This window comes from Anolis carolinensis, unplaced genomic scaffold (assembly GCF_035594765.1).
Source record: "Anolis carolinensis isolate JA03-04 unplaced genomic scaffold, rAnoCar3.1.pri scaffold_11, whole genome shotgun sequence".
Lineage (NCBI taxonomy): Eukaryota > Metazoa > Chordata > Lepidosauria > Squamata > Dactyloidae > Anolis > Anolis carolinensis.
This window is the reverse complement of record NW_026943822.1, coordinates 7398162-7415758: the sequence shown is the minus strand read 5'-3', so window position 1 is coordinate 7415758 and position 17597 is coordinate 7398162. Positions and strand designations below refer to the sequence as shown.

The 17597-nt window shown below is 42.0% G+C and overlaps 1 protein-coding gene across 11 annotated transcripts in view; it reads right to left on the bottom strand.

Annotated features, from left to right (window-relative positions):
* megf11 (multiple EGF like domains 11) overlaps positions 1–17597 on the bottom strand; it is a 578352-nt gene that overhangs the window by 10747 nt on the left and 550008 nt on the right. For 6 of the 11 annotated variants that reach the window (XM_062963273.1, XM_062963274.1, XM_062963272.1 and 3 more), the window contains 3 exons: positions 15070–15300; positions 6015–6133; positions 3189–3255 (listed from right to left, as the gene is read on the bottom strand). In XM_062963273.1, the coding sequence (XP_062819343.1) occupies positions 3189–3255; positions 6015–6133; positions 15070–15300 (417 nt within the window). The remainder of the gene's footprint in view (positions 1–3188; positions 3256–6014; positions 6134–15069; positions 15301–17597) is intronic. The other 5 variants (XM_062963277.1, XM_062963278.1, XM_062963280.1 and 2 more) reach the window with 2 other exon arrangements.

Here is a 17597-nt window from a genome sequence, read left to right as displayed (position 1 = left end):
GGTTGGTGCTCATCTCCATTTCTAATCTGAAGAGTCGGCGTTGTCCGTAGACTCCTCCAAGGTCACGTGGCCGGCATGACTGCATGGAACGCCGTTACATTCCTGCCGGAGCGGTACCTATCGATCTACTCACATTTGCATGTTTTCAAACTGCTAGGTTGGCAGGAGCTGGAGCTAACAGATTTGAACCTGGGATTTGAACCTGGGACCTTTCGGTCTGCAAGTTCAACAGCTCAGCGCTTTAACACACTGTGCCATCGGAGGCTCAGACTATTGAGACTTTCCTGCCAAATGACTCTGATGCTTCGCCAAACTGCAAGCCCCGGGAAGTCATACGGAGCAGCTGAAGTGTTACCAAAGCGTGCTATATTTGTGCTACGTGAAAGTGACTCTGTTGTGACTGGGGCCCAGCCTTGTGGGACAGCAAATACAGTAGAGTCTCACTTATCCAACACTCACTTATCCAACATTCTGGATTATCCAAGCCATTTTTGTAATCAATGTTTTCAAAACATCATGTTATTTTGGTGCTAAATTCGTAAATACAGTAATTACTACATAGCATTACTGCATACTCAACTACTTTTTCTGTCAAATGTGTTGTATAACATGATGTTTTGGTGCGTAATTTGTAAAATCATAACCTAATTTGATGTTTAATAGGCTTTCCCTGAATCCCTCATTATCCAACCTATCGCTTATCCGACGTTCTGCCGGCCCGTTTATGTTGGATAAGTGAGACTCTACTGCAGGGGTCCCCAAACTAGGGCCCGGGGGCCGGATGCGGCCCATCGAAGCTATTTATCCGGCCCCCATGGCACAAGGGCAGAAGGGGGTTGGACTAAATGACCCAAGGGGTCTCTTCTTCTCTTACAACCCTTATTATTATTATTATTATTATTATTATTATTATTATTATTATTACTACTACTACTACTATCATCATTATATTGTATGACACAGCAAACAAGATAGATATGCTGGATTTCATATCACAAAATCACATTATTATTATTATTAACATTGAGGCTGGGTGGCCATCTGTCAGAGGTGCTTTGCTAGTGCTTTGGTGCACAAAGGCAGAAGGGGATTGGACTCAATGGCCCAAAGGATCTCTTCCAACCCTTATTATTATTATTATTATTATTATTATTATTATTATTATTATTATTATTAACATTGAGGCTGGGTGGCCATCTGTCAGGGGTGCTTCGCTTGTGCTTTTGGTGCACAAAGGCAAAAGGGGGTTGGACTTAATGGCCCAAGGGATCTCTTCCAACCCTCTTTATTATTATTAATAATAATAATACTAATAATAATACTAATAATAATAATAATAATAATAAACATTGAGACTGGGTGGCCATCTGTCAGGGGTGCTTTGCTTGTGCTTTCGGTGCACAAAGGCAGAAGGGGATTGGACTCAATGGCCCAAAGGGTCTCTTCCAACCCTTCTTATTATTATTATTATTATTATTATTATTATTATTATTATTATTAACATTGAGGCTGGGTGGCCATCTGTCAGGGGTGCTTCGCTTGTGCTTTTGGTGCACAAAGGCAAAAGGGGGTTGGACTTAATGGCCCAAGGGATCTCTTCCAACCCTCTTTATTATTATTAATAATAATAATACTAATAATAATAATAATAATAATAAACATTGAGACTGGGTGGCCATCTGTCAGGGGTGCTTTGCTTGTGCTTTCGGTGCACAAAGGCAGAAGGGGATTGGACTCAATGGCCCAAAGGGTCTCTTCCAACCCTTCTTATTATTATTATTATTATTATTATTATTATTATTAACATTGAGGCTGGGTGGCCATCTGTCAGGGGTGCTTCGCTTGTGCTTTTGGTGCACAAAGGCAAAAGGGGGTTGGACTTAATGGCCCAAGGGATCTCTTCCAACCCTCTTTATTATTATTATTATTATTATTATTATTATTATTATTAATAATAATAATAATAAACATTGAGACTGGGTGGCCATCAGTCAGGGGTGCTTCGCTTGTGCTTTTGGTGCACAAAGGCAAAAGGGGGTTGGACTTAATGGCCCAAGGGATCTCTTCCAACCCTCTTTATTATTATTATTATTAATAATAATAATAATAATAATAATAATAATAATAATAAACATTGAGACTGGGTGGCCATCTGTCAGGGGTGCTTTGCTTGTGCTTTCGGTGCACAAAGGCAGAAGGGGATTGGACTCAATGGCCCAAAGGGTCTCTTCCAACCCTTATTATTATTATTATTATTATTATTATTATTAACATTGAGGCTGGGTGGCCATCTGTCAGGGGTGCTTCGCTTGTGCTTTTGGTGCACAAAGGCAAAAGGGGGTTGGACTTAATGGCCCAAGGGATCTCTTCCAACCCTCTTTATTATTATTATTATTATTAATAATAATAATAATAATAATAATAAACATTGAGACTGGGTGGCCATCTGTCAGGGGTGCTTTGCTTGTGCTTTCGGTGCACAAAGGCAGAAGGGGATTGGACTCAATGGTCCAAAGGGTCTCTTCCAACACTCTTTTTTATTGTTGTTGTTGTTGTTGTTGTTATTATTATTATTATAATGGCCAACTATAGTCCGGCCCTCCAATGGTCCGAAGGATCGTGAACCGGCCCCCTGTTTAAAAAGTTTGGGGACCCCTGCTCTACTGTATAAACATATGCTCTCTTTAGATTGAAATGCACAGTGCTGTTTCTTTTCTGTCCTGACAACTATGTGGTAATGCCTACGTTCTGTCACTAGATGGCACTGCAAGCACCGTCAGCTATCGCATTCAAACAAAGCTCACATTGACATTAAGGCATCCAAGTAAAGAGACCTTAAAAGCATATGTTTCCATGCTCGCTGTACAATATGGCAACAGTAACACCAAGTCCTTCTTCTCCAGATAGAGCTGAAGGGCAGATTTAAGAATGGTTTTGAGGGGGTTGCATTGAGAAGCGACTTTTCACAAGCACAGTGTGTTCTACAAAAAACAGCGAATCGTTACAAAACAGAAGCTACATAATCTGGGAGGTGGGGAAATGTACCGAAATGGAGACGGAGTGGTGGGTTGGAATGCAATTTGGTTTCGTCGGGACATGTAAACAAACCCACGTGGATCTTGACAAAGAAGGACCCAGAACTGTACTAGGTTCCCCTCCAGAGAATGGAATGCTTGAACCGTACTGACCTAGATCATTGAGGTAGCCGTAGGCCCTCCAGTCTGCAGGGTCTCTGTCAAGGGTTTTGTGACTGCGCTGTTCAAAGAGGCACGACAGCAAGGAGTTAGAGGCAAAGCAACCAAGGAGCCCCACCGAGAAACGACGAGGAGGAGGGCATCAAAACGGGGCTGGCTCAATATGGGTGAAGGATATAGGACAGAAGGATATCAGATTGGTGAAAGTGGGGCATGCAGGGCACAGAGCTTGCCTTCCAAGTGGAGCAAAGAAAGCTAAGTGACACAAGCTCTTTGACTACAACCCAGAACAACACCAAAGACAAGGAAAGGGTTCGGCCACCATCACCACCGCCACACGCTAATGGGGAAAGAAAGGGAAGTTGAATGCACAGAGGTCTATAATCCACAGTGAAACGGAAAAAGGGAAAGTATGGTATATAATATAGTTTAAAGTAACTAATTTATGAGTTCTATATTCCTATCTATATATATAAAAGGGTAATGAAATTTCGGCCTAGGACAAAACAACAAAACTACACATCCCAGAAACACTAAACTTGGCAGCACAACCCCTCATCCAGGCCTCTACGTTCATACAACAAAAAGAAAAGAAAAATAAAGTCCTAATTAGAGGGAGAGGAAGAATTGCTTTTATCCAATTGCTGCCAGTTAGAAGGCTATATAAGCTCCGCCCACTTGGTCTCCTAGCAACCCACTCAGCCCAGGGGACAGGCAGAGTTAGGCCTCACTTAGGCCTCTTCCACACTGCCTATAAGATACAGATTATCTGATTTTAACTGGATTATATGGCAGTGTAGACTCAAGGCCCTTCCACACAGCTATATAACCCATTTATAATGGACTTAATGTAAGGTAAAACCTTTACCCTTTACCTTAACTACCACCAATTCCTCAATACTTTATTTCCCATACCACCATACTTCGCCACAGCAACACATGGCTGGGCACAGCTCGTGGTGATATAATCTTTTATATATCCAATCTGTAACACCAACTCCTATCCAACTTGTATAAGAAAGGGATTGTGGTGACGTACCTACTTAAGTCTGAACTGAATTTGAATGAAGTCAGTGATAAACCATAACCCTGTCCCTGTTGTATATCCAACAACTAATGTTAATCTATTTGCAGAATTTTTCCAAACAAGCAATGTATATTCTAAATTAAGTATCCAATAATTATATTATTATGCAACTGGAATTGCATTATAATAATTATATTATTATGCAACTGGAATTGGGGCCGGGCTGTGGCGCAGGCTGGTGAGCAGCCTGCTGCAATAAATCACTCTGACCATGAGGTATGAGGTCATGAGTTCGAGGTCAGCCCGTAGTTGGGTGAGCAACCGTCAATTAAAAAATAAAAAGCCCCTGCTCGTTGCTGACCTAGCAATCCGAAAGATAGTTGCATCTATCAAATAGGAAATAAGGTACCACATATAAAGTGGGGGGGCAAATTTAACTAATTTACGACGTTGGAATGAGGAAGTGCCGTCACAGTGGATGATGATGCAGCTGCTCCCCCCTGTGGCCAGAATCGAACATCCCCTCAGGAGAAGGTTAAATTGCCTCTGCGTCTATCTCTGTCTCGGTTCTATGTGTATGTGGGCATTGAATGTTTGCCTGAGTCCCCTTCGGGGTGAGAAGGGCGGAATATAAATACTGTAAATAAATAAATAAATAACTCATAACATAAATGTATAATATGGCAACACTTCACATAAGTATACCTATAAACCTGTTGCAGTTTCAGGTTTTACTCTCAGTCTTAACACATAAGGTAAATGAAACCAAACAATTTTTTTTAACTAACGTCTTGATAATAACGTGAAATTTGAGACTGCAATAATTTTAAAGGAATACTTATGTAAAGTGTTACTAAAGTATACATATTTATGTTAAGAACTGTACAAACTCAGTTGGATAACAACTCCAGCAGCATTTGAGAACATTATCAAGCGGTACCTATTGATTTAAAAAGGTAAAGGTAAAGGTTTCCCCCTGACATTAAGTCCAGTCATGTCTGACTCTGGAGGTTGGTGCTCATCTCCATTTCTAAGCCAAAGAGCCGGCGTTGTCTGTAGACACCTCCTAGTTCATGTGGCAGTCATGACTACATGGAGCGCCGTTACCTTCCACAGAAGCGGTACCTATTGATCTAAAAATGTAAAGGTAAAGGTTTTCCCCTGACGTTAAGTCCAGTCATGTCTGACTCTGGGGGTTGATGCTCATCTCTATTTCTAAGCTGAAGAGCCGGTGTTGTCCGTAGACACCTCCAAGGTCATGTGGCTGGCATGACTGCATGGAGTGCCGTTACCTTGCCGGCGGAGCAGTACCTATTCATCTACTCACATTTGCATGTTTTCGAACTGCTAGGTTGGCAGAAGCTGGAGCAACAGTGGGTGCTCACTCCGCTCCTGGGATTTGAACCTGGGACCTTTCGGTCTGCAAGTTCAGCAGCTCAGTGCTTTAACACACTTCACCACTGGGACTCCCACCTATTGATCTACTCACACTTAAATGTTTTCAAACTGCTAGGTTGGCAAAAACTGGGGCTAATAGCAGGAGCTCACCCCACTCCACTAAAGATGAATGTTCTCAGTGTCTCAAACGAGGGAAGGATGCCAAAGGAGAAGGGGAAAGTGCGCAGAGGAGGAGAAAATGAGGATGAGCACCTTCCGCCCAAGGTTTGGCCATCAAAGCCTCATGGAGTTTAGTTTGGTATCTTTTTCTTGAATGGATGGGGAAACAGGCCCAGGGAGGGTGGGGGGATCAATGGGGGGGTGGTCTGGGGGGCCGAGGTGAGGTCGATATCTACCTTACTGGAGAGGTTTCCATCCAGATTACTGGGAAAGACCCGTGACGTCACGCCACAAGGCAAGGTGTGGTAGCTTGGGTTGGAAAAACAGTGAGCAGTGCTGCTACCTTGAGAGACATCTGGGGAGAAAACAAGGCGACACAAGAGTCTTTTTTGGAACTGCTGGATATGGAGGGGCAAGGCCAGCAAAGGCCTATCGTGGAATCATAGGATAATAAAATTGGAAGGGACCACATGGGCCATTCTGCCAAGCAGAAAAAGCACAATCTAAGCACCCCAACAGATGGCCACCCAGCCTTTGTAATAATAATAATAATAATAATAATAATAATAATAATAATAATAATAATAATAATACATCACACAGTCTTAGACACTTGGGAAGTGTTCGACTTGTGATTTTGTGATATGAAATCCAGCATAGCTATCTTGTTTGCTGTGTCATAATGAAATAATAATAATAATAATAATAATAATAATAATAATAATAATAATAATAATAATAATAATAATAGGCATCTAGTCCAACCCTCTTCTGCCATGCAGGAAAAACACAAAGTGGCAGATGGCCATCCAGCCTTTGCAGTAGTAGTAGTAGTACTACTAGTAGTAATAATAGCAACCCCAGGGGCCATCCAGTCCAACCTCCTTCTGCCAGGCAGGAAAAACACAATCAAAACACCCCAACAGATTGCCACACTGTCTTTGTAAATAATAATAATAACAACAACAACAACAACAACAACAACAACAACAATAATAATAATACAGGAAAAACTCAGCTGCTATCAGGACCTCAAGATTGAACTTCAAAGTCTCTGGCAGAAACCAGTGCAGGTGGTCTCAGTGGTGATCGGCACACTGGGTGCCGTGCCAAAAGATCTCAGCCGGCATTTGGAAACAATAGACATTGACAAAATTACGATCTGCCAACTGCAAAAGGCCACCCTACTGGGATCTGTGCGCATCATCCGAAAATACATCACACAGTCCTAGATGCTTGGGACTTGTGATTTTGTGAAATGAATTCCAGCATATCTATCTTGTTTGCTGTGTCATACAATAAAATAATAATAATAATAATAATAATAATAATAATAATAATAATAATAATAATAGCAGTGACCCCATGGGCCATCCATTCCAACCCCTTCTGTCAGGCAGGAAAAGCACAAAGTACTCCCAGCAGATGGCCATCCAGCTTTTGCAGTAGTAATAGTAGTAGGAGTAGTAATGGCAACCCCAGGGGCCATCCAGTCTCACCCCCTTCTGCCATGCAGGAAAAGCACTCCTGGCAGATGGCCATCCAGCCTTTGCAGGAGTAGTAGTAATAGTAGTAACAGCAACCCCAGGGGCTATCCAGTCCAGCCTCCTTCTGCCAGGCAGGAAAAACACAATCATAACACCCCAACAGATGGCCACCCAGCCTTTGTAATAAATAATAATAATAATAATAATAATAATAATAATAATAATAATAGCGACCCCAGAGGCCATCCATTCCAACCCCTTCTGTCAGGCAGGAAAAGCACAATCAAAGCACCCCTAACAGATGGCCATCCAGCCTCTTTTTCAAGGCCTCCAAGGAAGGCGCTTCCACCGGACTCCCAGGCATTGAGTTCCACTGTTGAACAACTCTTCTTATGGGAAGGAAGTTTTTCCTAATGTTCAGGTGGGATCTCCTTTCCTGGGATTTGAACCCATGGCTCCATTGAGTCTTAGTCTCCAAGGCACCCGAACGCAAGCCTTGCTCCCTCTTCCTTATGACAGCCTTTCCGATATTTAAACACGATGATTAGGAATCCCTATTATGAACCTAGCCATGAATCTGCAGGCTCTACACTCTGTAACATGATTTTCTGTTCCTGGGTTATAAATGTCATTTCCTAATTGGCTCTATCATGGGGAAAGCTTATTAAACTGCAAAAAAATTGTTTTTCTGGGACATGCAGCATATTTTGCAATAGTTTTTCAATGACTATTTCATCAAGTCTTGACCAACATAGTTTATGGCAGCCACAAAAAACGTTTCGGGAGTAGAACAACTACTTTCAAAATAAGGACGACACACTTAAACAGGAAATAGCACTTTCGAACCAGGAACAGATTTTTTTCAAACGTTACATAGTGTTATCTTTAACCAAAATCTATTACAATTTGCTGCCCATCCTGACTATTTAAGGCAGGGGTCCCCAAACTTTTTAAACAGGGGGCCAGTTCACGATCCTTTAGATCATTGTTGGCTACTATAGTTGGCCACCAAAGCAATAATAATAATAATAATAATAACAACAACAACAACACACAAAGATACTGTGGGACTTCCGAATCCAGACTGACAATGTTCTGGAACACAACACACCAGACATCACAGTTGTGGAAAAGAACAAGGTTTGGATCATTGATGTCGCCATCCCAGGTGATAGTCGCATTGATGAAAAACAACAGGAAAAACTCAGCCGCTATCAGGACCTCAAGATTAAACTTCAAAGACTCTGGCAGAAACCAGTGCAGGTGGTCCCGGTGGTGATGGGCATACTGGGTGCCATGCCAAAAGATCTCAGCCGGCATTTGGAAACAATAGACATTGACAAAATTACGATCTGCCAACTGCAAAAGGCCACCTTACTGGGATCTACACGCATCATCCGAAAATACATCACACAGTCCTAGACACTTGGGAAGTGTTCGACTTGTGATTTTGTGAAACGAAATCCGGCATGTCTATCTTGTTTGCTGTGTCATACAACGTCGTTGTGTCAATAATAATAATAATAATTAAAAAAGTAGGGTTGGAAGAAACCCTTTGGGCCATTGAGTCCAACCCCCTTCTGCCTTTTTGCACCACAAGCACAAGCAAAGCACCCCTGACAGATGGCCTCCCCGCCTTAATGTTAATAATAATAATAATAATAATAATAATAATAATAATAATAATAAAGAGGGTTGGAAGAGACCCTTTGGGCCATTGAATCCAACCCCCTTCTGCCTTTTTGCACCAAAAGCGCCCGACAGATGGCCTCTCCGCCTCAATGATGATGATAATAATAATAATAATAATAATAATAATAATAATAATAATAAAAGAGAAGAGGAGAACCCTTGGGTCATTTAGCACAACCCCCTTCTACCTTTGTGCTGTGGGGGCCGGATAAATGGCTTCAATGGGCCACATATAGCCCCCGGGCCTTAGTTTGGGGACCCCTGATATAAGGCGTCCTCGCTAGCCACCCATTTCCCTTGACTTTGATGGTAAGGGCGAAACAAGCAGATAGTGAAGATCAAAAGAATAGCATACAGATTAAAATGACCCCCCTTATTAATTAAGCTGCCACTTGCAGATTTATTAACAGGCTGATACGTTTCCAAAGAACAACGAGAGAGGTTTGGAACCAAGGCCACGTCAATGAAGCACACTCGTTCTTGCCTTGTGTTAATTAAAGCCTTGGGTTGTTTTGATTTTGGCTAGAGAAACAAAATGGCAAGCGGCTGAACGGATACAGTCGCCAGTGTATCCGAATGTACCTTTTGTCAACAGTTAGTTGACTTCTGGATTCAGCGCGCCGGCAGTGTTTTGGCGTGAAATGCCAGTGTTTGCCTCTCGATGAGAAAGAACATTGTGCCAAGTGTCCTCTGCTTTGGATGAAGATTAATGTGAAGATGGGGTGGAAAATGTGAGAAGCCTTGGAACAAACAAGGGGATCCATTTCAAACAAAGCCACTTGGGAGTTAACGCATGAAGCGCAACTGGTCTATTCTTCTATTTTGCAAAGAAGTCCTCCTCAATGGGGTTGTTGTATGTTTTCCGGGCTGTCTGGCCATGTTCTAGAAGTATTCTCTCCTGACGTTTCACCCACATCTGTGGCAGGCATCCTCAGAGGTTGTGAGGTATGGAGAAACTCAGCAAGGAAGGTTTATATATATCTGAGGAATATATATAGTAAAGGTAAAGGTTTCCCCTGACATTAAGTCCAGTCATGACTGACTCTGGGGGTTGGTGCTCATCTCCATTTCTAAGCCAAAGAGCCAGTGTTGTCCATAGACACCTCCAAGGTCATGTGGCCATTGGCATGACTGCATGGAGCGCCGTTACCTTCCCTCCAGAGCGGTACCTATTGATCTACTCACATAGGCATGTTTTCAAACTGCTAGGTTGGCAGGAGCTGGGACTAACAGCGGGCGCTCATTCTGCTCCCGGGATTTGAACCTGGGACCTTTTGGTCCGCAAGTTCAGCAGCTCAGCGCTTTAACACACTGTGCCACCAGGGGCCCCATTCTTTGAAATTCATTATATATGAATTCCAAAGAATTCATAGAATAAAACAACAAAAGGATCCACAATGGCTTGGATCTAGGTTTGGATGTCTACTAATGGAAGGGTGCACCTGTCTTAAAAATCTGTGGCCTTCATAATCGATTGGGCCCAAATTTGGATAACTACTAATGGAAGGGTCCATCTGTCCCAAGTTTGTGGTCTTCACAATGGGTTGGGCCCGAGTTTGGATGTCTACTAATGGAAGAATGCATCTGTCTTAAAAATTTGTGGTTTTCACAACAGGTTGGACTCAAGTTTGGATGTTTTCTAATGGAAGGATACACCCATTTTATAATTTTGGGGTCTTCAGTGTGGTTTAGACCCATGTTACGAGGTGTACTACTAATGGAAGGATGCATATGTAGACATCATTAGTAGACATCAAAACTTGAGTCCAACCAACTGTGAAGACCACAAGGAGATATACCTCCTTCCATTAGTAGACATCCAAACTTGTGTCCAACCCATTGTGAAGACCCAAAGCTTAAGATATATGCATCATATCTTAAGCTTTGGGTCTTCACAATGGGTTCGACGCAAGTCGATGCAAGGAGGTATATCTCCTTGGGGTCTTCACAGTTGGTTGGACTCAAGTTTTGATATCTACTAATGGAAGGATGCATCTGTCTTAAGTTTGGGGTCTTCACAATGGGTTGGACCCAAGTTTGGATGTTTACTGATGGAAGGGCGCACATGTTTTGTTTAGGTTCTTCACAATGGTTTGGACCCAGGTTTGGATGTCTCCTGATGGAAGGGTCCCTCCATCCTAAACATTTGGGGTTTTCACAAGTGGTTGGATCCAAGTTTTGATGTCTACTACTGGAAAAGTCCATCCATCTTAAAAGTTTGTGGTCTTCATAATGGGTTGGATGTCTACTGATGGAAGGGTGCATCTGTCATAAATTTGGAGCCTTCACAATGGGTTCGACCCAAGTTTTGATGTGTCTACCAATGGAAGGGTGCATCCGTCTTACATTTGGGGTTCCCTCCCCCCCCCAAGTATTACAGAACATCACCCCATTTGTCAGTGCTCTACAATACTCAACACAGCATTTTGGGGAGCCAGGGGGACTGCTATGTGGAGAGAAGGTCCCCTTCCACCAACACAGTAGTCCGTGCTCAAAACTGGATCTCACCCCAATAAAAACAATCCATAAAATGACAGACAATGGTAGGAACATAGTAGAAAAGGTCCTCCACTGTGGAGAAAGAACGTCTGTATGACGTCTGCCTCTCAAACATCAATCAATGAGGTCAGACGGTGGCTTCAACTGAATCCATGCTGGGATTTCATTGGAATTTCATAGAAGCTGTTCAAGATACTGAGCCCTACCCTTTAAAGAGGTTCTGCTCCTCTAAAGATGGTTTTCAATACAGAATTGACTCACCTTGTAGCCATCGGGTTTCGAGGGCCAGTGTCTTCAAGGTGATCCTATTCCCATTCACAAAAGTGCACATTTATTGCCCCACAGGACAGTCTCAGAGTATGCAGAAACAATCACCATCTAGGACCATGTATTGATTATCTTTCCTTATAGAGACTTACCCTGTTTCCCCAAAAACATTTTACTAAGGCTTATTTTACTCCAAAAATATAGAAGGTTAAATATTATGAATAAGAATAATAATGAAAAATGCTGGCGAGGGTGCCAGGAAATTGGAACCTACATGTATATGTGGTGGGATTGTAAACATGGAAAAGGTTTTTGGGAATTGGTCATAAGGGGAATAGAAAATATTAAAAATTAGAAGGAATCCAGTGGAAATATTACTTTTAATTAAAAAAGAGGATGAGAAAGATAAGAGAGAAAAAAAATTAATAGACATGCTATTAACAGCAGCTAGATTACTAATTGCAAAATATTGGAATGGAGAAATGAAAATACAAATTAATGAATGGTATAAAGAAGTTTGGCGAATGGCACTGAATGACAAGCTAACATCAAATTTGAAAGTAAAGAAGGGATTGTGGAAAGTATTTGGAGAAAATTTCTAGAAAAATTATTGGAAAAAGAAGATGGGAATTTACCTCCAAATGAGGAATTGAACTTTTGGTGGGACAACAGAAGAAGAGATGGCTCCGGAGAAGGGGAGCACAGGGGTGAATGTAAATAAAAGAGGGGGAAATGTATAGAATATGTTTATGTAATTGTAACTTTTTCTCAAATAATAATAATAAAAAATAATGAAAAAAATAAGCCGTAGCATGATTTTTAAGGATGCCCAAAATATAAGCCCTACTTCAAAAATAAGCTCATAAAAATGGGAAAAAATAAGACATTCCCTGAAAATAAGCCCTAACACATCATTTGGAGCAAAAAATAATATAAGACCCTATTTTTGGGGAAAGAGGGCACTGCACAGCCTGAAGTTCTTGCAATGTATATATTAGGCATGTCCGATCAATGAAAAAAATGTTTCAGTTCTCGTTTCTAAAGTAGGGGGCGCTGGCGCTTCGATATAAAAAGTATTTCCGATTTTTTCACCCCAAAATTTTGGATATTTCCAAAAATTCGTAATGATTCTAAATGTTTCTAAAATGGCAGACGCGCATGCGCAATCGCTACACACCGGGCTTGTATGGCAATCTTCCATGTGGACGCAGAGGACGTTAGCCCCCACCTTTGCATCCATCGTGGAAGCTTCTGATTGGCCGGGGAGCGGCAGCCATGTTAGGCTGCGCTAAGCTCCCATTCAAGGTAGGTTGCAGAAACAAAAAAATGTTTTTAAATATTTAAAAAAATATATTTAAAAAAAAGATTTTGGGGGGGGGGGGGATTAATGAAACATTAAGAGACAATTAGAGAATGGGCCAACAATGGTTCGAATTACATTGCTGGTTGTACTGTGAGACAATGTCTCGGAATGCGTATCAAAAAGCGATAACAATCCGAAATAATTCCGATATACGATTCAAAACGATTTTTTGGACATGTCTAGTATATATGTCCAAGGCTTCCCCCTTCTCCACCTTGCCCTAATGAGAGGTTTTGCTAGGTGACAAAGATTATTTGGCTTGGAAATGTGCCACCATGCCTCTCCTTCCGTATCAGAATGTGAATGTCACTGTGACTTTTGCACACCTCTCAAGACAAATTGGCAGCCGGTAAGAAAACTCTGTGCAACAAAGCGGCTGGAAGCGTTCCTTTTGTCTGCATGGCTCCCGCCTTGAGCCCAGGGTCCCCTCTTCACTGACGCAGTTTGGTTTGAGAAACAATCATGGAAGATTTACTTTGGCGAAAAAGACAAATGTTCCAGCAGGCCTGTTCGGCCCCGGTTGATGGCAAAATTAAATGCCGTTCCCAGTGAGAAAAGCAATTTCTCGAAAGCAGGCTCATACCACAATAAACACTGGGGAGAATTAGGAAATGTGAGGGCTGAATGCCAGCCAAGTCTATAAGAGGACATTAAAGGCAGGGGCTTCTAATCTCAGGAGATTTGACTGACCACTTCATTGGGATTTTCTTTGCTGTCGGAAAATACATGTCCATTGCCTTTTCCATCTCCAGTATCTATCAGCATGAACCCCATCATTTTCACAGATATATATATGGATCTGGGAATCTGACCTCAGCCTGAGTGAAGGAAATACGTCTGCAGTAGATCTGATCTGTGAAAATGAGGGTTAACGTAATAATATTATTAATAACCATAGTACTCTGGGGAAGATCCAAATGTGTTAAAAATTGGTGGCTAAAAGGGATCAAAATGCCCTCTGTTTATGGCGATTTTCACCCCTCTAGCCCAAAAACTGAGGGGGGGGGGGATGAACCTTGGAAGCCTTCCCATTGCCTCCAATGGCATGAAAATTTTCATGTTTTGTGTTAGCCAGACGAAAATTTGTGTCGTATAGGCAGCCCATTTTCGTTAGTGGGACAAGAATACGAAAATGAGACGACACAAATGAAACTACACAAAACGAATAGCAATTCCACACGAATGAACAATAATGTGGAAGTCTATTGACAGCTGTTGGCTGCCAGTGCCTGACAAGTGTCCAGGAAAGAAAGAAGGAAGGAAGCAAGGAAGGTAACTACCGTGTTTCCCCGAAAATAAGACAGTGTCTTATATTAATTTTTGCTCCCAAAGATGCTCTAGGTCTTATTTTCAGGGGATGTCTTATTTTTCCATGAAGAAGAATTCACATTTATTGTTGAACATTTATTATATACTGTACAGTGGTTGTCATCACAAACCAGTATAACCAGACAAACTGTGAATCCTATCAAGAATTTCTTGTTACTACCATTATTTCCATGTACAACTGTCTATGGTACGTACATTTACTGATCCTGCATGCTCTGGTGTTCTGTTCAACGGGCATGCTTCCAAACAAAAACTTTGCTAGGTCTTACTTTCGGGGGAGGCCTTATATTTAGCAATTCAGCAAAACCTCTACTAGGTCTTATTTTCTGGGGATGTCTTATTTTAGGGAAAACAGGGGAATGGGCACAGATATGGTACATTGAGAAGAAGATAATTGGAAGTCCCCCAAATCAGATTGCTTAGAGTCTCAACAACATAATATTATTATGTCGCCAACAAAAGACTCATGTCGCTGACTCTCTTGTATTTGTGTCTATTTTTTGATTGAGGATTGGCATTTCTAACCCTGTCCTGTAACAAGAAAGGCTCTTCCTAGGAAGAAGGTCATGGGGACCCACACTTTGGAGAGAACGGACATAGGTTCCCCTCCCCACCATCCCACGAAGAAGTTCATTGTCCCAAAGAGCCTCTTACCGGAGAGGGAGTAGTCGGTGTTTGTCATCCGCATGGCTGGCGTGTAGGAGACGCTTGGCATGTCGTGGCCTTTCTTCTGCTTCCGCCGATACCACACAAACAGTGCCAGCAAAACCATAATAATTAGCAGGAGGATAATAATCCCAATGATTGCTCCCACTGAATGCCGCTCGGATCCAAGAGCCGGACTAATTTTAGTATAGGGGTTTAATTCTTCCATCATGAGGGCCGCTGTTAAAAATAATTCACAATGTGCCGTTAAAATTGAGTGGCAGGGGCCATTCCGCTGGAGAAAAAAGGGGGCTTTGTGTTATATATCTCTTCCCTGCTCTCCCTCCCGTTTCCCTTGTGAAAGGCTGTAGATACTTTGCCAGTTCAAGCCTTTTGGCTGCGTCGTTTCTCAGCCAAGTGGGGATTGGACATGCAAAGGCCTTTCCCATTCTTTTCAACTAGAACAGGGCTCACATATTGTGAGAATGGCAACTTCCAATAAGGTAAAGTTAAAGGTTTCCCCTGACGTTAAGTCCAGTCATGTCCGACTCTGGGGGTTGGTGCTCATCTCCATTTCTAAGCCGAAGAGCCGGCGTTATCCGTAGACACCTCCAAGGTCATGTGGCCGGCATGACTGCATGGAGTGCTGTTACCTTCCCGTCGGAGTGGTACCTATTGATCTACTCACATTAGCATGTTTTCGAACTGCTAGGTTGGCAGAAACTGGAGCTAACAGCGGGTGACCACTCCGTTCCCGGGATTTGAACCTGGGACCTTTCGGTCTGCAAGTTCAGCAGCTCAGTGCTTTAACACACTTCGCCACTGGGGCTCCATGTCCAATACCTTACTTGAATTGACTAGGGATGATGGGAGCTGCCATCCCGAAATAATATTATTATTATTATTATTATTATTATTATTATTATTATTATTATTACTATTATTATTATTGGGTTTTTGTGAGTTTTCTGGGCTGTATGACCATGTTCCAGAAGCATTCTCTCCTGATGTTTCACCCACGTCTATGGCAGGCTTCCTCAGAGGTTGTGAGATCTGTTGGAACTTAGTCAAGTGGGGCCTATATATCTGTAGAATAATGTCCAGGTTGGGAGAAAGAACCTTTGTCTGTTGGAGGCAAGTGTGAATGTTGCAATTGGCCACCTTGATTAGCATTGAACAGTCTTTGAGCTTCAAAGCCTGGCTGCTTCCTGCCTGGGGGGGAATCCTTTGTTGGGAAGTGTTAGCTTGACCTGATTGTTTCCTGTTTGGAATTCCCCTATTTTCTGAGAGTTGTTCTTTATTTATGCAGGAAACAGCCAGCCTTTGAAGCTGCAAGGCCATTCAATGCTAATCAAGCTGGCCAATGGCAATATTCCCACTTGCCTCAAACAGACAAGAGTCCTTTCTCCCGCCTTGGACATCATTCCACAGATATATAAACCCCACTTAATGCCTAGTTTCCAACAGACCTCACAAACACTGAGGATGCCTGCCATAGATGTGGGCGAAAGGTCAGGAGAGAATGCTTCTGGAACATGGCCATACAGCCAGGAAAACTCACAGCAACCCAGTGATTCCAGCCATGAACGCATTCAAGAACACATCATCATCATCATCATCATCATCATCATTTAGAGCAGGCATGAGCAAACTTCAGCCCTCCAGGCGTTTTGGACTTCAACTCCTGCAATTCAAAATCCTGAAGAGTTGGATTTGAGAGGGTTTTTGGTTAGATTCTGGAGTACAGTAGTGTCTCACTTAGCCAACATAAACGTTGGATAAGCAAAAATGTTGGATAATAAGGAGCGATTAAGGAAAAGCCTATAAAACGTCAAATTACATTATGATTTTAAGCACCAAAACATTATTTTTTTACAACAAATTGACAGAAAAAGCAGTTCAATATACTCTAACGTTATGTAGTAATACAAAAGAGTCTCGCTTATCCAACGTAAATGGGTCGGCAGAATGTTGGATAAGCGAATATGTTGGATAATAAGGAGAGATTAAGGGAAAGCCTATTAAACATCAAATTAGGTTATGATTTTACAAATTAAGCACCAAAACAACATGTTATACAACAAATTTGACAGGAAAAGTAGTTCAATATGCAGTAATGCTATGTAGTTATTACTATATTTACGAATTTAGCACCAAAATATCACGATATATTGAAAAAAATTGACTACAAAATTGCGTTGGATAATCCAGAACGTTGGATAAGTGAGACTCTACTGTAACTGTATTTACGAATTTAGTACCAAAGCATCGCAATGTATTGAAAACATTGACTACAAAAACATTGGCAGACTGTGTTGGATAATACACAACGTTGGACGAGCGAAGGTTGGATAAGCGAGACTCTACTGTACTTACATTTTTATCTATGTATACAATGAGATGTAAATAATGAGATTTTTTTTTATCTATGTATCTATGGGTCTGGGCTGTGGCGCAGGCTGGAGAGCAAGCCAGCTGCAACCAGCTGCAATGAATCACTCTGACCAGGAGGTCATGAGTTCGAGGCCTGCTCGGAG